Source organism: Thamnophis elegans, chromosome 1 (assembly GCF_009769535.1).
Source record: "Thamnophis elegans isolate rThaEle1 chromosome 1, rThaEle1.pri, whole genome shotgun sequence".
Lineage (NCBI taxonomy): Eukaryota > Metazoa > Chordata > Lepidosauria > Squamata > Colubridae > Thamnophis > Thamnophis elegans.
The window spans coordinates 130533989-130558420 of record NC_045541.1 but is presented as its reverse complement, the minus strand read 5'-3'; the positions used below and the strand labels follow the sequence as shown (position 1 = coordinate 130558420).

Here is a 24432-nt window from a genome sequence, read left to right as displayed (position 1 = left end):
TTAAAGATGAAGTGAAAATGGAGTAATGGAGGCTGAATAGCAGGTGGGGGAGGGGCAATATTGTAATAAATTGTGAAAGTATTCAATGTCCACCTCCCTCTCCCTGCTTGAAATGGAGGGAGGCAGAGCTCAAGGGCTCCTGAGCACAAAGATTGTAGGGGAAATATGCTCCTGAGGGAATCAGTCTCTGAACACACCCAACACAAGATGGCCTTAGCCTGTGATTTCCTGAAATGTATAGAGACCAAGTGGATCCACCCTCCAGGTGAATAGGGACTACAGGAAGGACCCCATTAGTCTGAAACGAGGCTGAAGCTACTAGATGAGTCAGTCTTCAAGAAGATGGCTGATTTCCCATCATCCCTTCCTTCTAAACCAGTTTTTCATCCTCTTGTAATAAATCTGATTTTTCCATTTGCCGGTCATCCTCTGCCGTGGCTGCCTCTTCCTCTTTCTCTGGCTTCCTGACTGGGGTAGGAGGATCTCCAGGAATGGTCCCCAGGACTTTGGTGCTATGCTCCTGAGCTTTGGCCCTGAGGGCAGCAATGCTGTTCTCTCTGAGTTCCTCCTGGGAAATGGTGGTTTTGGACTCTGGCCCCCTTTCTTCCTTGTCACTCTTGTCAAGCTTGGGCAGGGCCTGGCGTTCCATCTCCGGCTTCCTTCCTGCCTCAGCCGCTGCCTCCAGAGACTTTTTGTGCATCCCTAAAAAGAATTGTTGGTATTCGGGTTTAGAAAAGCGCCTGGGCATGGGAAAGCCATCTTGAACTGAAAACAGTAAAGATAAAGAAAGGCCAGAATTAAGGAAAAGCAGAAAGCCTTGCTTCAAACAGCAGTCACACAGAGAGCCCAATGAAGGGGCCCTGCATGAGGAAGACCTCCAGCTAATTCTCTGACAGAAACAGCCAGGCTTGAGGAGAAACTTACACCAGTGTTCCACCTACATATATTTTATTTTGTGTCTGAGCCCTGAGGTCAAATCTACATATTTTAGATTGGAGGAGGAAGAAACATCCTGTGTGGGGATGGACTGTCCTTAAATAGTGCTAAAAGCAGGGTTACAGAAGGAATCTATGTTAATAAAGAAGCACAAAGATTTCTAAGGTAGCAAAATGACAAAATCTGTTATCCCTGAAGTTTAATAGACTAGGGCAAAGGAAACTAAAGAGACAGCACTCCCTAATCCCATTAGGCTGCAGAGTTTCACCGAATACAGAAGTGAATCTGTATGTGAAACGAAGCCTTGATGAGGGAAATGCTAACCCCTATGGCTGCTTTTCTTTCCCTAACGTATACCACCCACCCTTGTCCTTTCAATTCTCACTTTCTTGTAGACTGAGGAATGAAGCAGTACATTTATAAGAAGCCAGGTGTTAAATTTGAAAAAATTAGTCCGGAAAAGCAGAAAAGAAAAGCTAAGGAAGAAACAGGAATGCAAGAGAAAATAAGCTACTATATTTAAATAGCTTTAAAATATCAGGCAAATTTGTCATAGTTAAGTTACTTGCATATAAGGTTTGTTTACTGCTGAGCCTCCACAGTGCTTGGCACACAGAAGGAAGAGGAGACAGGAAAAAGGCTTCTTTATGCACAATCAACACTGTTGGGAATGGACTTTTCATCTGATTACCATCTAACTCATCAGATTGCACTCTAGCCACTAATCTGCCATGCCAGGGTGCTCCTGAAAGGAAGGCCTAAGAGTGGAGGTGAAGAGAAGTTTACCCTCTGGTCTCCTCTTAAATAATACCAAGGCTGACCAAGAATTTTGGAATTTATGAATGCAATTGTTTTCAAGATTTGTTTGTAAACTACCAGAGACATCAAAAAGAAAGCTGGTAGTCCTCAACTTATGACTGGAACCAGAATTTCCATTGCTAAGCAAGGCAGTTGTTAAATGAGTCACACCAATTTTGCAAACTTTTTTTGTCAAAATTGATAAGCAAATCACTGCAGTTGTTAAGTGAATCACACACTTGTTAAGCAAATCCAACTTCCCCCATTGACTTCATTTGTTGGAAGCCAATTAGGAAGATTGAAAATGGCAATAGCCTGAACCCGGGATGCTGCAACCATTGTAAATACATGCTGGTTGCGAAGCACCCAAATTTTGATCATTTGACTGTGAAGACATATAGTCATAAGTGCAAGGACCAGTCATAAGTCTCCTTTTACAGTGCTGAGGTAAATTTGAACAGTCCCTAAATGAATAGTTTTAAATCAAGATTAACTTATATACATAAATCTACCCAAACCCTTAAATATATTTATTATGTCATGATCTGTTATTACTATTTTCTGAATTAGAAAGCTTCTAAAAACCTTTAAAAGATCTCCAAATGTTTTGCCCAAAGTTATCAAAAGTTTATGTTCTCAGCCAGCATGAATTATCTGGTAGGGCATTCTCACCATAGTAAGAGTTTACCATGTGGTAATTGCTGAGAAAATTTGAAGAATGTTTTTAGCAAAGACATTGTGGGAGCATACTATGAAACACAGTATTTGCATTAGACAAAGGTTTTATATTTCATAAAGTTTAATAAAACCTTCCATTAAAAAGTGTTACTAGCTGATCTGTGCAACCTCTAGATTCAGTAGAGAGGCCATAGTTGAGCTTTATGTCTATAAGTCATCCATGTTCAGGTATTTCTTTCCTATCTACCTATTTTACACAATAGAAACTTTCTGAACTGATCTTCCAGGTGTGTTAGCTGAAAGATCCATTATCTACCTTCCACCATGGCTAGTAAATAATCCAAATCACACAGAGGGCACAGTATCAGGAAATGCTACTTTAATTCTATCAGAACCCTGCCAGGGATTATGGCTATAACAAAATATAGATCTGTTCTGAAGACTCAGCTCTTACCCAACAGCCAAGGAGCACAGGATTCCATTATGCCATCCTTGGCTGATTTCAGTATGGATTCTGGCAGTGGGATGGAGTGACGAACCATTGCACCATATAGGCCATATTCTGCCATTACACTGCTTCTTCCCCAGCATTTTTCTCTCTTTCGCCATTTGGCCCGTCGGTTCTGAAACCAAACCTGCAATAAAAAAGATTTTAATAAGGAAAGTATAATTTTTATTTGCCATGTGAGTGCTGCAGTCTAGTGAGTCCAATTTAAATAGATGAATACGTAAAAGAGAATAATAGTCCAGTGAAGGGTTTCTTGTATTTAGTATGCCTAAAGAGGATCTAAGACTATTTTATTCATTGAGATGAAACCATTTGGCCTGCTTGAGAATGGAACCAGTACACAAAACTGTTTTTTTTTTCTGAGCCCAGAACATTCCTTCCTTCCTTCCTTCCTTCCTTCCTTCCTTTCCTTTTTTTTTCTTCCTGTAATTTTCCAGACAGACATATGGCAGAGTTTTTCACTCTCCCTGCCGTCAGCAAATAAATGTAATGAGAATAAAAGCTATTAAAATATCTAGCTGGATATTTTATTTGCAACCTGACCCGCCAAAATCTGTTTTGATTGAACAAGATAAAAACTGCATATGGGGCAATGGTATTTGGACTGGAAGATAGACACAATTAACTGAAGCATGGTTTACTCAACTCAATTTGCACAATACTTTGGATGAGAAAGTAAAATGTAACAGCTGAGTTCACAATACTCTAATATAAAATACAGATGGTTAATTCAGTATCAAGCAAGCATAATTTCACTGTTTTGGGTAACTCATTGCCATTCACAAATCCTCCCCAACAAGCACAGCCTTGTAGTTTGTTATAGATTGCCAAAATCTGGTTTTGTTTTGGTTTTTTTGCAAAATTAGGCAAAAGAATTCCATTGGACAAATAACTTATCCCTTAATATCCCTTTGTTGTGGTCAAAGGGGTACTGCGAAGATTATAATAACCCAGAATGTGAATTCTGTCCTGGTTCATACTGAATCGTCTCATGTTTAAACAATAATATATGGACACTCTTCCACCCCATGGAACTGAATGTGATTTGCAAATTCCAACGGACTCTTAGTGCAATCTCAGTCTTCACTTCATACAAGGTCCAAGTAAAATTGTGCACGCTTTTCCAACTGAACAGTATGATAATACAGAATCTGATAGCTCAGTGCAGGATTATAATTAATTCTCATTATGCCTTTTGTGCAAGTGGCCTGGATTTTTGCCTCTATTTAACGGAGGTCAGAAAGAGAGAAAGGACAACCGAGGAGTCCTCGACTATAGGGAATGCAAGAAAAACGTATAAAGGCCACCAGGTGAAGGAGAGAGATGGGGTACTATGTCGGTTGCTTTTTAACCCTCTTGGGTAGCGCAGACATCCCGTTGGCGGCTCCAAGGCTTCCACCATTTCGGCCGCGAGCCTGGCAGGAATCTATTAGCGCCTGGAGGGGGGGGCGCACTTCCACTCCCCTCGCCTTTTTTCCCGCCTCAGAGAGAAGCCTCAGCTTTGAGATGAAAAATTGCTCGCGGTCTATTCAGGAGGAGGTAAAGGAAGAGTCAGCTCCAGGGGCAGCCCAGGCCTGATTGAAAAATAAGTTAATTTCAGTTTGAATCGATGGGCCTCAGGCACTGAAATACCACGGGAAATTAAAGCGGCTGCTCCCCGGGGATCGGCGCCATTGACCCGCGCTAATTAATGCCATGGCGGTAGTGAAGTTCTCGCTCGCTTCTCCACGAGACGGTCACCCCTCCCTTCAAGCGGCAAGCATAGCCCCCACACCGCAGCCACCAGCTTTTTCTCATTTAACTAATTAAGCTAGAAAATTGGGTGTTAATTTGTTTAGGGGTGGGGTTTTGTTGAAGCCCCCCCCCCCCTTTCTGCTCTTTCCCTCCCTTTCTGTCTCTCCTTTCCAGGGAAAGGCACGCGCCGTCCCCGGCGGAATGGAAATGAATGGTTGGGGGCTCGCTGGCAGATGGATGCTCGGGGGGTCACTCAGCAATCTTCTCCGACTTGATTGCTTGATTAGGTCGTTAGCACATTAAAAAAAAATTGCTCTCCGTCTGGCGCTGTCCTGATGAGTGGGCCGAGGCGAGAATCGCCTGGGTAATTTATCTTTTTATACAGCAAAGAATTTGATTTCAATCTGCAGATATATCGAAGCGCCTTTGACACCTGTTTAACATTACAGCGCTGACAGCTTAACCCTGTGATGACTCCGCTGGGCGGTAGCAGAATCAGGCAGGGTGGAGCACGACGAGTCCCCGAAAAAGGGAGGTCGTAGCTGGAGGAGATTTCAAATTCTCCTAAGAGGAACAGCCCTCCCCATTGAAAGACCCCTGAGATTAACAAAATACATAATTATACATATACATTTTATTGAAGTGCACTGCCCACTGGATGTTAAAATAAGGTTGCAAAACTAATTATGCTTACATGAAAGTTACAGGTAACACCTGATCAAAATCCCTTTGTGACTTTTTTTTGGGGGGGGGGTATTTTTTTGTCACCATTACCATACATGCTCATATTTATTTCCTTTGTTACAGCAATAAGTATATGAAAAGTTTATGCACTTGGGTTGAATAAGGATATTTGCAACCCTAATCATGTGATCAATTTGATATTAACTCTTATTTCTAAATAAGCATTAATTTTATTCCTAAATAAGCATTCTTATATATTCCAATATTAAAAATTGGAATATTGAATTGCATAAGTAATCTCCGTTCAATTAGAACCGAAATATTTTAGAATTGTCAAAGTAGCAAAGGACTGCGATTGATTTGTAGAAATTAATGTTATTTGGTTGTAAGTCTTGGATCATGACAGCAATTTAACCAGGATCTTTCTAGGCTAAGATATCTGAGGCAGAATATTTTTACTAATAAATTATTTTACAGTTTTTGCTGCCTTTTAGTGTAATTCAAAAATTAACTTTTGGAAACGAGCTATATCATACCTTTTCCTATTGTACAGAGAGAGATCAGTTATTTAAAGATTTTATGGGGGATATTCCTTGATTGAGAACTCACGTTTACATTTAATTATTTCTGTTATTATATTATAGTTATCACTTGTGAACAATTTTGAACTAATTGTGACAAAAGATAGCATAAACTTTAAGCTAAGCTAAAGCTGATTAGGCATTCTTAATAGGAAGATAGACATCACAGATAATAATAACAATTGTCAAAAGAACTTGGGTAGGGTAATATCTAATTCAATGAGGCTTAGAGACAACCCAGAAACCTGTTTGTGTGAGAAATAGTGGTTGTGCATATACAGGTAGCCCTCGACTTACAAGTTATTTTAGTGCCCAAAGTTACAACAGCACTGAAAAAAATGACTTATGATATTTTTCACAATTAGGATCGTTCTAGCATCCCCATGATCACGTGATTTACATTCGGATGCTTGACAACTGATTCACAGTTATGACGGTTGCAGTGTCCTGGAATCATGTGATCTCCTTTTCTGACCTTCTGACAAGCAAAGTCAATGGGGAAACCAGATTCCCTTAACAGATTCCCTGTTTCTAATTTAACAATTGCAGTGATTCTATTGCCAAGAAAAGTCATAAAATGGGCCAAACTACTTAACAAATTTCTCGCTTAACAACACAAATTGTGGGCTCAATTGTGGTTGTAAGTTGAGGATCACCTGTATTGTAGGGGGGGAAAGCCTATATACCTAAAATGTCCTGTCTTTCAAACTGCCTTCCAATCTCAAAAGAAAATTCTCTTCTGGTCTACCCATCTCATTCATATGCACAGCAAAAATAGGAGCAATCATTGAGCAAGTGGTAATTTACTACTCTTGTTTATGTGTAATCATACTGTGATAATGAGACAACTGTGAATTAAGTAGGGAGGAACAGTCTATTATACACTTCTGCATTTAACCAGAAACCTAAGACTTAGGGATACAATTAACCATGTGGCTTAACAAACTATTATAGATGAACAGTTTATGAAGAAATTAAATGCAACTGTAGTAAATTTCATTTGATACATTTTTATGCATATCAGAGGTACAGTGAAATAAATCTGAATATGTAAGCAGACTCATATGCACATAGTTAATGCACACAAGGACACATGAATTTGTGTTTGTATCCACATTGTTCCATATAATGATATGTGTATTTCAGTGGATTTATTTTTAATATAACTGAAAATGCTAATCTAGATATATTTGTTGCATAGACCTATATTGAATGTTTCTGTGTTCTTCTCATATGAATGTAGGGTTATTATGCCTGTAGAATACCTACCAGAAGATGCATATTTAGAACTAAAGTTGGTATTCTAATGAGTAAAATGTTATAAGAGTATTACAAAACAGTTCATATAAAAATACATCCTCATCTGAAAATGTCTGCACAGAAATCTTCAACTCAGCCCTCCCCGATCAGACTTGAATATAGTATATTTCTTCTTGTCTTCGTCTTGTCCGCTAGATGGCTCCATGCAATGAGATTTTACATTATCTGGTACTATATGTTTTCTTTCCTGTTTCATCAGTGTACAAATTCAAATATGAGAAATGCTGTGTATTAAGGGATAAATTCCACATTGATGGAATGAATCGGGTACACTTTCCTGCTTATTTCAGAGCAAATGGTATTGATTCCAGAGCTTGTCAGAATGATGGAATGTTTCTCCCAATTCCAAGTATTTGCCATGTTCTTTAAAAATATTTAGAGAGCTTCTTCTGACAGCCATTATTTATAAATCTAGCCTTATTTTTATGACCCCAGAACTTGAATATCTATAATGTTGACTGTAGGTCTTATTCATGAACAGAGATTCAATGGGCATGATTACACATCAGTAGGCTATGTTGCGTATTTAGAATTAAAGTACAGAAAATGTCACTGTGCTCCTGGGAATAGGAATTATTCTAGAGTACTGCCTTGCTTAGCACAGGAAGCGAACTTTTATATACCTTATACATACGGATTTTATATCTGTTGCATGATTAATCTGTGATGACAGATTGCAATGTATGAAAAGGAAATTAAAATTTTAATACTAAAGTCAGCATATAGATATGCATACATATAGCATGCAGATAGACACCCCTTCAAAAACTATTTAAAGTAATATGAATATAAGTGGTATGATGTCTATTTTAAAATCAGCAAGCAACATAAACTAAATATATTGCTTTTTTTCAAAAAAATCCAGTAAGTAAACAAGTTTATAGAATGTCTGTTGCAAGAAAACTGATCTGTTGAATTCGGGTTAATTAATATTTATACTGTTTAAAAAGTGATGCCTTTTTGCCACTTACTTGAATAAAATGGCTCCTTTAAAAAACAAAACAAAAAACACTGCACTGTTTTAAAATTTGTGGTACTGTTTGTCAATGCAAACAATGTCCAATATAATAAATAAGTGTGGTTAATATCTCCTTCCAAAATTAGGCCCACCAAATCTACCAAAGTCTCCTTCAAACTGGAGGTCCTGGTAAGACACCTTAGGAACAGAGCTAATCTAGAAAAAATGCTACCTGAAGCATTATTTACAAATCCTTTGTTACCTCAAATAATATCAGATATTTATTCATCACAGCAATCCAGTTTACCAGTCTGCTATAATCAAAAATACAAGATATATCTTTTAACTGGTAAGAAAAAGATATTACACACACATTAACCCTTACTTTGCTTACTTCTGAAATTTAAACATGCATTTAATTCTATAATCACAAGTGGAGGCTATTCCTGGATGAAGTGAAGACTGCATAGCATTAGTATATAGTTGGAGGTACACCATCTTACCTTTTTTCAGATTGTAATGCTAATCGTTTTTTTTGTGTTCTGCACATAAACAGATGTTACTCCAAGGTTAATATATATTCTACTGCAGCTTCCCACTTCTGCTTTTCACTAACTCAAGAGACTGGCCATTATTTTGGAATAATTTCTCTTATGCTATACTGTACGTCAGATTCTAACGTGAGGTTTTTTGTGTGTTCTTTTAGTAACTTGCTTTTTTACATTTGATATAATTTTATTTTAATTCTGTGTTTAACATATTTGTTATTCTGTTTTATATTGTTTCTAGCTTGCTTATTTTCGATTAGTTTTACAGTGTTTGTAAAAAGATTTAAGATTTCTTAAATAAATGGTCCAATTTTTAAAAAGAATTAACTTCAGCTTTCTTGGCTTATAAATAGAAGATTACATTCAGCATCCTTGGAACATTTCAGCAGAAAACTTAAAATGATACACTTAATAGGACTTTGACATGAGTTTACTTCATTTGTCCACCAGAGGGCCAAACTGATATCCAAATGTTCTCAGATTCTTCTTTATCATATAAATAATTTTTTTTTGGAACGAACTCCCCGTGGAGATTCGTACCCTCACCACCGTCCAGGCCTTCCGCACAGCCCTCAAGAACTGGCTAGCCCGTCAGGCCTGGGGACAAGGATAGTTGCCCCTCCCGAATGATGAATGTATGTTGCTTATTACTTTTATTATATGTGTCTATGTTACTGTTTGTACTTCCCCTCCCTGATTTTATGTGAGCCGCCCTGAGTCCCCTCAGGGAAAAGGGCGGCCTACAAATGTTAATAAAATCAAAAAAATCAAATATAATAAAATCCATAGATTTTGGAGTTTGAGTATTCAGTTAATGCATTACTCTTCCTTCATTACACAGTATATACTTTTCCTTTGCATATATAAATTAGGAAAGCCCAAATGCTTTCTAGTAGTTCCCTCAATAAGCTTTGGAGATCAGTAGTAGACAGCAACATCAAAAGAAAAACAAAACACTGTGTTATGTAATATCAGACTAATTGTCCATTTAGCTCATATTGTTTACTTAAGGATAAAGTAGGCAAACCTTTTTCTTGAGGTTCTGACATGTTCTAATTGCTTTACATTTATTTTTTCAAACTTATCTCTTCCTTTTCTGTATTGAAATCTAGGTAATGTCTCTTATTCCAACAAGTTCCTATAAGCCCTATCCAATAAATGACAGAGTAACCAAGTTGGAAAGGACCTTGGAGGCCTTCTAGTCCAACCCCCTGCTCAAGAAGAAAATGCTACACCATTTCAGACAAATGGTTGTCCAGTGACTGGACAGGGAGGGTTAGTGGTAGTTGTAACTTACAGGACAGGTCATGAGTAGCTTTTTTGAAGTATGTTCTAAATTCCAAACAATGGTTAAGCATCTGGTCATTAAACAAGGACTAACTAATAAATATGTCAGATCTTTTTCTCGCTTTACAAGAACGTGTGTGTATTTATCTTTGCTTTAAATGCTTGTTTGTTTACTTATATGTGCTAGAACCAAAAGAGCTGCTCATTACATCCATCTACACAAGATTAATGAATAAAGCAGATCATAAAAGGCAATAGTGTGAATACTCCACTGCCAAATCTTCTTAAAGCTTTAAATGTCAGAAAGAGAAATTTTCAACAGGCTCACGGAGACCAATTGGAGGGTACAAGGCTCAGAGCACTGGTGAAATGTGTTGATGAGCACCCTTAAACAACTGCATTCTGAGTCAGCTGAAGCTTCCTGGTGGACCTCAGTCAACCTCACATATTGAGTATTGTGTACTTTAAATGAGAGGTGATGAATATATGAGCTACCACAGCAAAGCCCTCATGCTTCAAGTAAGGCCACAACTAGTGCGCTGAAGCTGGACAAAGACATCCTTGACCATAACCCTTCTGTGCCCATCCAGGACTGCCCAAGTCGTGGAAGCTATTCCTTCATGGGTGATCAAAAGACAATGAATGGGCAAACAGCACCTTCATCTTTTTTGCTTCAGCCATTTTATTGCAAAACTTTGCCCTACTTGTCAGAACAGAGTCCATCCATTAGGAGCAAAGATTCTCAAATCTGAGCAATGTTAGGGGCAAAATACCATGTGAAACAGTCGCTGCCCCCAGGCAGGAGTTTCAAGATGGAGTTGGACATTCCCAGTCAAAGTCACCTAAGCAATAAAGGAGTAGATGTAGAAACGCTTCCATTGTGGTATGGGATTGATCTTGAGTTCATAACGGCTCAATCAAGTTTGCTTTTCTTCTTCCACCAGCACTCAAGGAATCTCTTCTTCATTTCAATTCCTGCGGATTCTTGGTAAATAAAGGTGCCAATCAAAATCAGTGAAAGAGGAGCTTAATCTGGACTCCATAAATTCTGCTTGAACCATCTTCCAAAGTATGGAAAGTGAATAACTTCAGTAGCTCTCAGATTACACTGGCGGAGAACCCGCCAAGCAGCAGGGTAACTGATATATATGCTGGATTTCCAGCTTGTCTCTTAGGCTCAACTTCATATTTTCCTTTCACATTCTGATACTTCTGAAACAAAGTCATTTTATAATTGTAATTTCCTCTTATAGCAGTTGTAGTTGTAGACTGTGGGATCCGGCAGTCACTACTGCTGGTTCGCTTGTGAGCGCAAGCGAATAAAAGTGCAATAAAAATTGCTCTGCGCATGTGCAGAAGCAAAAAACAAGATGACATAATTTAAAACTCTTCTCTTATGATTAGCCAGTTTTGCTTTCTCTTATGAGTTGACTTTTTTTAACTTCAGTATATGGTCTGAATGTATATGTGTATACAAATATGTACACTTTACTAAATTAATATACTCTTCCTACTACTAAAAAGACCCCAGCTATTTGTTTAGACTGAAACATTTTAGGCCAGATTTCATTTATTTTTTTCTGGAAATTATATTGTAATGGTAAAACTGATGATCGAATTTTAATTCAATAGGCCTAGTTTTGCCTAATATGTTGTCAAATACACAGAAACACACACATTGAAGAAATTATGCTAATTAAAATGAACATCTCAGCACAATGGGAGAGTTGGGGCAACAGGCTGGATTACTGGATTTTTATAAAAGCAACCTACTTATTCAGAATTATTTTGTTAATAAAAGGTATCCAGTTATTTTCATTTCTGATTTAAGAAAATACATGAGTTTAAATGAATATTTTTCAGATGTGTGGTTTCCAAACCTTCCCATCTGCTCAGATTTAGACTTGCTTAGAAAATATGCAATTTGAAGTGTTATTTCAGAGATGAGAAAAAGTTGTACAAACCAGGAAATACATTGTGCCTCCCTATTCATATCAGGTATTTGCAATATTTACTGTGCTATCATTTTCTATGACCCTATAAAAAGATATGAAGTTAAATGTGTATAGGAAAAGAGGCACATGGTCTGCATGGCTGATCACAAAACATATAGCTGCTCTTATTCCTTTTGCTTTGCAAAAGCACGAGGAAGTTAGTACAGCATTAGGCACTGTGGTTTAAATCTTTCCTGACAGTGATATCTCTAATTATAAACCTAAAAAGCATCATTTAATTGAACCTGGTATATCCAAAATTCATTTGCTGCAATACTAGTTAACATTTGACATCAAAAAGTAATTTACATGTCCATTTATTAAAAATATATCCAAAATATTAGATAAATTATAATATACTTGATTTTTTTAAAGATGCATTGGTAATATTTGTATCCTGCTTTGATAATGAAAGAAACACTGGATGAGAAACACTAAAGTTTGATTTCAGGACTAGAATAATGGAAGAAATTACCCAATGAAGGAAAAACTGACTTTAGGTGTGAAACTAAAATATGCTTCACTTTCTAACATAAAGATATATATCTCTTCATGTGATATATATATATCAAACTTTATATATATATGTTTGTGTGTGTGTGTTTTTATTTGTGCTGATAAATAAATAAAGGGAGACACATCAGCACAAATAAAAAACACATATATAACAAAGGCAACAGTAAAAATATTGGGTTTCTGTCGTGATGGACTCTTGTGACGAGCCGATTGACAGATGATGGAAGCAGTTAGCTTCCTCCCATAATTGGGGCTTACCAGGGGTTGTGACTCTGACTCTCTCTCTCTCTCTCTCTCTCTCTCTCTCTCTCTCTCTCTCTCTCTCTCTCTCTCTCTCTCTCTCTCTCTCCCTCCCTCCCTCCCTCCCTCCCTCCCTCCCTCCCTCCCTCCCTCCCTCCCTCCCTCCCTCTCTCAGGTTAGAGTAAGTGAGAAAAAATAACAGTGAAGAACAGATACATCCAATTGTAAAAATCCAAGTACTTTTCCTAAAGTTAAATATGTATCTCTTCTTGATATATTGTTGCAATGAAATCAGAATACTTGGATTATTGGATAAAGAGATCCATCATAGAGCCCAAAGCCAATCAGGTCATTTCAGCAATAGTAGAAAATCCCCCAAATATGATGTTGTATCTCAATCTTAAAATATGATATGAATAATTTAAAAACTAATAATTTTCACTCCTGCCTAAGAATCTAACATTCCTGTATGAGCTCTAAAGATTGAATTACATTTGCTCCTCAGGCAGTCAAAACATACATGAACTGGATTGAGGGGGAAATGCTAGAGGACGTCTGCCATCTCTTCTGCCAATTATTATCCACCCCAGTTTTTCTGAATCAGTAATACATTGTCTTCCTCAGTATGACAAGAATTAGTAAAACCTTATATGTTTACATTTACATTTAATTCCCTGAATTGATTCTTCCTCTAAAGAAATTTCTTCGAAGAAATTTCACAAATAAACATGTCCCTGACTAATATCCAAGAGGTTTTGCTCACTGTCAATTAAAATATCTCAGTAAAGAAAATATACATAGAGTCTAGCATCCATATTCTCCAGATTTTATTGGACTCATTAAAAATAATGTCACCTGATAACAGTTCAGACAGGTCTTCCTTGAAAGGAAGGTCCTAGAAAAATCACTATTAGGGCAGCCTAATTATCCTAGGTATCTTGTGATACAAAACTGTTTGCTCAGCACTAAGATTGTTAAATTAGTTTCTAAGGAAGGACTTTATACTTACCTAAAGCATTATTGGGTCTAAAAATACTAGAAAGCTAGCTCAGATAAAATGTATTTTTCTCCAACACTGCAACTTAACAATTGAGAATTGGGTAAAAGTAATTTCCTCCCAGTAATTTACAACATTAGCACAAAATAAAGCATTAACTGGAAAGCCTCTCAGAAGCCAATTACTGCTTATCTTCTGGATCACACTCCCCATAGTTGTAAATCTACAATCTTCACTGACAAAAACATAACCATCACAGACCTATGCCATGCTCCATGTTCTTGTGATTGGGCAAGCAACCTTGCTATGCACTACAAGCAGTGGTGGGATTCAAATAATTTAACAACCGGTTCTCTGCCATAATGACCAGCTGGGTAGGCGGGGCTTGGTGGTCATGTGACTGGGTGGGCATGGCCAATTCAACATCACTCACATCGATGGGCGCTTCGCCTTAGCTGTTGTAATGTAATAAGGGTTAACCGGAGAGGCAGTTTCTGTAAGCAGGTCAATAAAGATTAGGCTAGAAACAACACCAGAATGTTTCCTTCCTGCCTTCCTTACAGGATTAGCCCTGTAAAGTGGAAAAAAACAAAAGGAGATTTCTTCCAACAACCGGTTCTCCGAACTGCTTAGATTTCTTCAAACAACCAGTTCTCCCGAATAGGTGCCACCACTGACTATAGGCATAGCAACTGACATCATTCTCTCAAAATTCAAAATATGCCCATTGACCAAAAATGTTAGAGTTTTAACAAATGAGTCATAGCAGTGGTGAATTGCTGCCGGTTTTACTACCACTTCGCAACACGTGCACATGTGTGTGCTGTTCAATGTAAATTGTTCTTCACGCATGCACAAAACAATTTACACTAAACTGCACACACACAGTCACTAAAAACCAAAATGCTGGCAGCCCAGCAGCGGTGAGGGAACCGGTTCGGAGGCGTGGCAGGCCTGGGTCACTGCCAGTTCTGTGACCCATGCCTGAATTCCACTACTGGTTTGGCCGAACCGGAAGCAACCCATCTCTGAGCCATTGGGAATAACAAAAAACAAGTGTTAATACCGTATAAAATTATTGCTATGAGTTAAAAGTGCATGAAGTACAATCTGATTTCTGATATTAGAAACTCAACTAATATAAGCCAATATCAGTTCAATAATATCAATGAACTTCAAGGATAGAATTCTTTGCTCCTCTTCCATTTTCCATTCTTGGTGTATTGCATTGCACACTTGATGTCTTGTTGCCAGGTAGATTGACAAATTGAAGGAAGTTCAGTAAAGAGCAACCAAATGATTAAAGAGCTTGGAGGAGGGATGATTTATTGTGCATAATTTAAGTAAACAGTTTTATAGCTTGGTTACACATTGAATTGGAGGACACTATAAGAAGATGAGATCCCAAAATATAATGGGCAGAAGGATGGCAGAATATATGCAAATATATGAAGAATGCAATTGTAAAGGACAGGAAATTGTTATAGTTTTCACATAATTATTCTAATAAAAAAGGCCAATGCTATATTAATACTTAATGGGAGAAGCACTCATGAAATAATGTCTAGATGTCTAAAATGTAACTCTTAGTCTTGCTTAGCCAGCTATCGTTCAGACTATATAAAGTATAGTTGTTTAGCTTTTTGCCTTGCCTGGGCCCCCATGAATGAAGATGAATTGTCTTGGGCTACATATAAAATATATAATTTTGTTAATGTACTGTATTTAAATAACAAACTTCCTTTATTTTTTATAAAAATCTATGGGGCTGTCCAGGGCCACGTGATTCATTTTTAAATGATTTATTGATAAAGTAATTCCTTTGAAAGGAACAAGGTATAAGGAATCATGGCTCAATGACAGAGAATTGTTTTTTGCATGCAGAAGATCATAGGTTTGCCTATATTTCAAGTCTATTGATGCCTTAAAGCTCTATCTATTCCATTGCTATAACTGTGGTGAAAGATGGAGTAAGATATGCTAACAAAATTATGTATTCTTATATAAAATAAATAGGGCAGATCCATCCCATTTTGCAATTGCATCTCAAGACCTTCCAACAATATATCAGTTTCATTTCATACAATTTTTTATCATAACTAGCTATGTGATATATTGCAATATTTATAGTTTAATTAGTTTAAATTGTTAGTTAAACAAAATAAGTATGGAAGTCAAGTGCTGAATGCTGTTAAGTGTTATAATATGATGACATCTGAAACCTGGTTCAAAATGTAATGGAGCTGAGCCTTTTTGTTCATCAACCATTACTTCATAAAGCAACTATACTGCTATATGAAAACTAATCTCTGCCTATACTAAGTTATTTGAGATTTGGCTCTTTATGAACACCTCTACAACATACAAAGTCTGAATGAATTGTTATTTCCATCATGAAGAATTAGGATAAATTCATATGTTCATGAACATTTATGTTATTTTTTTTTAAATTTAGTAAATCTAATAGTTTATAAATAATGACTTAGTCTACTCTTTAGTAAAACTTTCTACAAGATTAATTAAAAATACAGTATTTAAAAGGGAATTTACTGAAGATCCAAAGTATTAACCAATTCTTTGCTCCTAAGGTCACTTTAGGCACGGTTTCCTATCACAGCCAATCATTCCCACTTCTCTTTGGTGTTCTTTCATATGTGGGCCTCGAAAAATTTTGAGTTCTTAGACATCACTACATTACTTCCAAAACCGCCAGCATTCTAGTCCCATTGCAACTGGATGTGTGAGCTCTGATGTGAAAAGTGCCATCTAGTTGCAGTATTAACTTTTCTCAATGTCAAGACAGCTAACGTGAAGGACCAGTCCCAATTCTCCATCTTATGGAGGTCTATTTTCCAAGCTGATCCAACTATTCTAAGTGTCACTACACCTTGAATTTTCCTTAGTTTTCCTGATTGTTTATTACTCTCTTGATCCTGATTCATAACTATTTTGGACAACATGCCTACCTTTTATCCCATTTGAATTAAAAGCCTTGCAGTTACAGAATTTGTCATGCATCCTGAATCCTGATAAAGTCTTACGGAAAACTACTACTTATTCAACATTTCATTAATCTTCATCATGCAAAAACAATTGCCACTTCTTATATAAAATGTCTAGCTAATTAAAGCTAGAACAATTAGTGCAGGATTATGCACACATGAAAGCAACCAATTTAGCATTATCTTTTGAGATTTGGGATGAATCAGTTACAAGACAATCCTTTAAAACAACCTTTCTGAATCTTGTACCTTCCAAATGTGTTGGATTATAATAATCCAGCAGCCCACATTATGAAATTCACTGGCATCAAATGGGAGAAGACATATCTTACAGAGTATATCACTCTCTTCAAAGAAAGCAAAGTATACTGGGGAAAAAATAGTGATTAGCCGTGACATGCAATGATTGAATTTCACAGCAATATGATTACCTGTATTCTATCTTCAGGAAGTTCTGTTTTCATAGCCAGCATTTCTCTTGCATAAACATCAGGATAATGAGCCTCATTGAATGCTTTTTCCAGTTCCTCCAGCTGGTAAGATGTGAAGATTGTCCTAAAGGGAATAAATTCAATGATGAAAAAAGTTAAAAGAAAAAAAAACCTTAAAAAGCACAGTAGTGAAGAAAAAATTAAGAACATGAATACATTATACAAAAGAGTTATTCCTAGGACAAAGAAGGCCAAAGTAATTGGGTCTTCCCATCCCAAAGCTGCTTTTTTCATGAGGCAATTGGACTTTCTGGTTTTTCTTTGAAGATGTTACGCTTCTTAAGAGCTGAAGAAGCTTCTTGGATGAGAAGCAAAATGTCTTCAAATAAAAACCAAAAAGTCCAGTTGCCTCTTGAAAAAGCAACTTTGGGATAACCATGACCTGGATGACTTAGAATCTCCATTGACTTTGGGTCTTCCCAATCACTGTAGAGGAAAAACTGAAGAGGGTTACTATTGAAGCAAATGAAGATTGCACTCTTTTCATAAAGTACATTAACATTAAAATGGAGAGGGTAGCAAAGCTGTAACTATTGTGGAAATAAAAATAGAATTATAGGGCTGAAAGGGACCTTGGAAGTCTTTAAATCCAATCTCTTGCTCAAGGAGGAGTCCTTATGCTATCCCAGACAGATGGCTGTCTGATCTTTTCATCAAAATCTCCAGCAATGAAACATCCACAACTCCAGGTAACAAGCTAATCCGTTAATTAATTGCTTTCACTGTTAAGAAATTTGTCCTTAGTTACAGGTTGGGTTTCTTTCTAACAAGCTTCTACCCATTGCTTCTTGCCCTGCCCTCTAACAGGAATTAATCAAATATTTCTATGAAAACAAAGACATTATTTTCTTTAACAGGAGGAGAAATCTAAAATATCTGCCCAGCATTTCCAGAAAAACTTGAGGGGGAGAGAGGAGAGATACATACATTTACCACTATACTATACTATACTATACTATACTATACTATACTATACTATACTATACTATACTATACTATACTATACTATACTATACTATACTATACTATACTATACTAGCTCTAATATTTCAGAATAGCTATCATTTATAGTGTGGGTTTCTTCATACCATCTCTCTTCTTAGATACATAGTAAATAGAATCTGGTTTTGCTCTTATACACTGTGATCCTAAATGTTCCAATGTGAATGCTAGTGAGCTTGCACCCAAATAAATGTGTTTTAGTCTAAATTTAGAAATTAAATTTAGTACCTACATGTAATAGGTACAGTGTCACCAAATATAAAAGCTACTTTTATTGGTTTTTATATTTATACCTGATGAAGCCAGTTTGTTTATTTTTTCAAACAAAAATTTGCCATCTTGTTAAAAATAAGGGGCACAATTTAGTTCCAGGTACTATAGAAGCAGTTGAATTAATAATAGGTATGGATTAAAAACAGTTCCAAATTAGAATTATAATCATTTCCTTCTGTAAAATGTACCATTAACATTCATTAAGAGTTCCACAATGCTGCAACAAAATCTAACAAGAAGATTCCAAAAACTATCACTATAGATTCAGTTAAGTAATTTTAAATTCTGTTAAATGGAGAATTGTGGGCTTTCCATGCCTGTAACCAGACACTGAACAACAGATTTTATGATAACATTCAAGTTTTCAAGAACAAAATCCATCTATTTATTTTTCTGCTTTTGCTGTTGCAACATATTGTTCACATTAATGTTTTCAAAAGAAATTATTTTACCTCCAATCCTTAATTGGCAGAGTAGAGTAACATCATCCTTATCATCTCCTTTCCTAACATTTGGAAACTCCAATCCTTCCATTTTTTAATATTCTGTTTGTAACGAATATACTCCAAACATTTTACAATGTAAGAACACCTATCTTCAGAAATTTAACTTAGTTTCTCAGTCTGTGACTCTACCGGTTCAAAACAATTAATTTCATAGTAAAGATATGCTTCTTCTAAATCTTAATAGCCTAAATTAGTTCTCCTCGCATTAGGCATAAAAGAAAAGAAATGGAAGCACAACTCCAGAAGGGGATGGGAGATACCTGCAGAGGCGAAAACGTGTAGATCATGTTGTGCTCTAAATCTGAATAAACATCCTGACTAATTTCTGAAGCATAAAAATTATCTGGTTATGAGATTAACCTTCTATGGAAGCCAGCTGCATTTTAATGTTTTTCATCTCTATATAAAAGCTTGTGTCTCCATGTGCCTAAGCATACATATACAAGCATAGAAACAAATTGGAAAATAATTTGAAATCAACCTTACGAAGGGGGGGGGGGGGACTGCTTTAAAAAAAAATCAAAGCCAAGATTTTAAAGATTAAGCATTGATTTTTAAATATTTACATATTTCCTAAGAGCATTGTCTAAAGATATCCGAATTACCTCCTAACATGCAAATGTTAAAACACTTCCATCAGCTTAATAGTACTAACATTATGAGGGGGCTGCTTCTGCCATCTAATCTGTGTTCTGCTGTCTCCCAATCTCGTCTTGCTCTCCCAGAATAGATGGAGCAAGCTTTTGTAATGCCTCACTTGCCTTTCTCCCCAAACAAATTGCTTCTCTTATTGTGCATTATTTTAGGACCCAAGAATGGTGGAAGGATTTTTATTTTTAGATTTGTCCACTCCTTTTGAGGAGAGATAGAATTCCTGTCAAAAAACACAGGCAAAACCCACCCTTTTGAAATGTGGTCTTAAAATTTGTTTGTAAGGGATTCTTTCAGATTCTCTGTAAAAACAATACTACTAATAGCTAACCTCTCCTCTCTTGCTCAGGATATAGAGGTGTAATTCATCTCTACATTGCTACTACTTTTTGAACATTTCCGGAAAATAATGTCTTTAAAAAAAACATTGCATGTTGCAAATTATGGAATTGTTAACATATTCAACACTAAAATCCTCACATTTCTGAAACAATTTATTCTAGACTGGAACATAAAACCTGCAAGAATTCTAACACTGATCTACTACATAACAAGCACATCCTGTATATTGGCCCAATTCATTAAAAAGTTCCTGCCCTTGTTTGTTTATATATCAATAAAACTGAGAATTATTTGTTGCAATTTCAATTGCTGTAATTCTCAAAGCAAATACACCATTCTTTTTTTCCTTTTTCCATTACAGCCAGCCTTGCATGGGGACATTTAACATAATACAGATATTCTTCTTGTTAGCAAAATTAATCTTCCCAAATCATGTCCAGGTGGACTTGCTGCTGAATACACAAAACAGAACCAATATGCAATAGGGGAGCCCAACACTTGTTTTTGTTCTGTTACTTTGTGGGGGGGGAAGAGAGCAAAATGGCAAGGTCCTTTTTAGAGTCTGAGTAACACACACACACACACACACACACACACACACACACAGATATATATATATATATATATATATATATATATATATATATATATATATATATATATATATATATATATATATATATATAAATGTCAGCATCCTTACCAAATGGGAAGGAGGAATTACATTTATTTTACAGACAAAAGAAAATCTTGATAAATCTTGATAAATCAGTGATGCCCTTGTTTAGAAGCCAAGCAGCTACTGAAAATTAAAAGTTGTTGCAATTAAAAGCTGATCTGGTTGAATAAAGCAATCGTTTGATTTGCAAGCTGATCTAGCATACTAATTCCTTTGCTTTATTCACAACCCTTAATAGCTTTAGGGCAAGTAAAGTGTATGGGAACCCTTTGGACAGCTCCCTCGGGCAGCTCTGACAGAAAAGCGCTGGAGATCAGCGAGAAATAGGAAGGTCTCCGTTGAGATGTTTGGGTTTGATGGTTCAACAAATAAAAGTTAGGAGAACAATTACAAAGCTTGGCGTGGAGAAAATCTAGCCTCTAATGCAGTCTCTGTACACAATTCTTTGGAATTATGCTTCAGAGTAAAACCTGAAGACCAGGTTCTGGATCCATTGACAGAGGCTATGACAGAGGTTACTTGCTGGAACATTGCTAGATCATCGCTCTCCCGCCCTCCCCTCCCCAGCGCCCCCACCAGCACCACCAAGGAGAAACCTGAACTTGAAGGGGGCTACGGGCTGGACAAGACTCAGAGCTGCAAGGCCCAAAGGCAGAGAGGGAAATGGGCCGCCAGCAAAACCCCGGCAACCGCACCGGGGCGGGCGGCAAGTCCAGCGGAGAATTTAGTCCTGGTGCCCCCAAAACGCCTATCCTGGCCTTGGAAAACGAAGGCTGCCTTACCTGTGCCGTCTCTTCTTTCGCTTCTTACTCTGGTTTAAGGTCGATTTCGACATTTTTCTGTCCGTGGAGGAAACATCTTCGGAATCTGAAGACAGAAAGGCGGGAGCGATGGAGAGGGCTGCTTCTTTGGGGGGGAGGATGGGGGGGTGTTTCCCCCGCCCGCTCCGCGGAACACGTCAGGCTGTCACCTGCAGGCCTTGTCCGACCTTTCTCGGATCGGGGCTTTTGTGGGGAGGATTTCGTTTGATCGGATTTCGCTTCCTAGGGGCGCCCCGTAAACCTTTCCAGCCGGGAGACGCCTCGCTCTCTTCTAGTTACTTTTCTCTCTCTCCTGGGCCCGGGCTCTAGTTCTCTTTTCAAATCAGACCGTTCTCCCACACTGAGATTTCGTTTGTCAATCATTAGGGGTTTTAAGCATATTAAACAAGACGGAAAGAAGGATCTAGACGGGAAAGCAAAAGTTATGTCGAAGAGGGAGAGCCTTTTACACTCGAGAGGCAGGAACTAAATTTCTTGGGGAACTTTCTATTCCTCTAATCTTCCCTGTATTTACAGGTCGGGAAAAAGAAAACTCTGGACTTTGGGAAAAGGGAACAGAATAAAGCAGCGGGGCATTTTCTTGTTAGGATCCCTAAACTAACCCTGCGCCTCTCTCTCCTGTTTAACCATTTCCCAGAGCATTGTGTTATTTTTAAGGCTTACCGTCACTGCATTTCTCTTTATATTACTTTGGTTTAAATTTTAAGACATCAAATGATTCATGCTTATTGCCTTAGTTGCCCATTACTATGCGCGGGACTTTTAGGTTTAATTCAAGCCGCACCGCGGCTGCATTTTTGTCCAGAAAAGGCCGAAGAGTACTTTGAGCGAGGTTTGGTTCCTACGCCGCTACATCTCACTATTTTGTCTCTCGGTGTTATTAATTTTATTTCGACACACTGTGTGGCTGCAAGGCGCTTAGCCGAAAATTGCTCACGTCTGACAAACTCGGAAGGGTCTGAATTGAGATCGAGCTGGCTCAGAAACGCATCCTGGCATCGGGGAGACTCTTAAACTCTGCCGGATAGGCTGGGGGGGGGGGGCGCAGCGATCGCCGCTTCGGGATCATCTGCCACAGACGGGTCTGTCTGGAGTGGTTGGCAGTACCTGGCCAAGGACAGAGATCTCACCTCCCGGGATAGCGATTCCCAGCTGTCCCCCAGCTTCCTCCCGGGCCCAGGGCCCTCCTCCCCACTGCTCTGTTCCGCCACAAGAGCTCTACCTGAGCTGGCCGTCTGGCTGGTGTCTAGCTGCGCGGGGGCTCTGCCCAGCGGCTGCAGGTGTACGCTGGGCGGATCGGCCAATACCTCCAGGAAAGTGGGCTGCGCGTAGAAACCCGGGAGGCTGCCGGTGCTGAGCAAGCCCATGCCCACGCCGCCCACCCCGCCTGGGCTGAGGACGGAGCGGGCCGCCAGCAGGTGCCCGGCGGGTAAGGAGTCCAGGGCTGCGCGAGGTTGGGAAGGTGGCTCCTTGTTCAAGCCCAAGATTTCCTGAATGCCGAAGCCGGTGCAGCGTTGCACTGTGGGGCCCGAGCTCGGCTTGGCCCCTGCGGCAGAGCCCCCCACTACACCCCCTGCCCCATTAGAACCGGAGGCCGGCATAGGAGGAGGCGCGCCTTCGGGGGGTTGGGGTTTGCCGGGCAGGCTGTGGGCCAACGCGTCCCCCGCTTTGCCCGTCATGCTGCGACTGGTCCCTTGTGCCCGCTCCGGGGAATGCTCGGGAGCCCCCGCCTCAGGCCCCTTTTATATGCCCAGGCTGGTGCCCAAGCGGGATCAGAACCCAACAGCCAATCACAGAGGCCATCCGCGATTAGGAATTCCAAAAAGCGGCGGGGGGGGGGGGGGGCAAGAGAGAGAGAGAGAGAGAGAGAGGGTGAAAAAAAGAGGAGGCGGGAGAGGATGGTCGGCCTGGGGCGCGCCGGGAGCAGAAGCCCCAGCCTGGCTCCCTGAGGGGAGCGCAGGCACCAAAGAGCGCCCGCCACCAAGACCAGAAAGCAGCTCTGCGCGGCTCGCGATTGGTGACAGGTGGGAGGGAGCGCTTAAGGCCAGGTGACTCCGCAGGAGAGAAAAGCGAAGGAAGCGGAGCCCCCTCTCAAGGATCGCTCGGCCTGGAGTCCTTCCAGGCCGGGCCCTCGGGCGCCTCGCGTTTGGGAGAAAGCCCGTCTCCGACGAGCATCGGCGATTACCAGCGAGCGGCATGGCCGAGGGGACCCCGTGTAACGTGGACGGCTGGAAAGAGGCCCGGAAGCGGCAGAAGGCAGGAAGAGAAGCGAGGGGGGGGGGGCTCCCCTGGCTAAGCAAATTGGGGGGGGGGGGAGAAGAAGTGATGGGGGCAAAGCGAGGGGCGCCTCCCCCCTCCGTTCGGCGGGGAAGGCAAAGGCTGCCTGGTCTGAAGGGCCGAGGCGAAATTCCTTTCGATTCACCAATAAAATCGCCTCCCGCCGCTTCGAGGCTTATTCAAACGCCACTCCTGGCTGACTTCTGGCTCTGAAAAACAGATCGGCGGAGTGCCAGGCGCCGCATTTGCCACTGTTAGGGAGAGATGCACCTCTCTGCAGAGGGTGGCGGGCTTCTAGCTGTAAATTTCGCGGACAACACAACGAAACAACGAAGTTGTGTAAGCCACCGGTAGTGTGTTTTAAACGAACTAAGACTTTTAAAGAGGGACCGTCGAAGGGTGAAAATTCAATCATGAAGATCCTAAGAGCGACCGGGAGGTTTTGCATATCGTTTATACAGTACTTGGAGCTTTGCTCTGAATGGGGGCCACCGGTGAATTTTAGATTACAGGGATTGTTCAATCAGCATTCTGGCTGAATGCAAATGTTAAACAATGTCAAAGAGCTATGAAAAGTGAATTTAGTCCACCTTCAAAAAAGGTAGCTTA

General features: G+C 39.3%; 1 protein-coding gene across 1 annotated transcript; it reads right to left on the bottom strand.

Annotated features, from left to right (window-relative positions):
• Positions 1 to 370: 370 nt before the first annotated feature.
• On the bottom strand, positions 371 to 23225 carry VSX2 (visual system homeobox 2). The gene is made up of 6 exons (XM_032210723.1): positions 23135 to 23225; positions 22769 to 23092; positions 21508 to 21592; positions 17213 to 17336; positions 2867 to 3047; positions 371 to 702 (listed from the first exon to the last, which is right to left on the bottom strand). Exons 1-6 carry the CDS (start codon positions 23223 to 23225, stop codon positions 371 to 373), a joined length of 1137 nt encoding a protein of 378 aa, XP_032066614.1.
• Positions 23226 to 24432: the final 1207 nt, after the last annotated feature.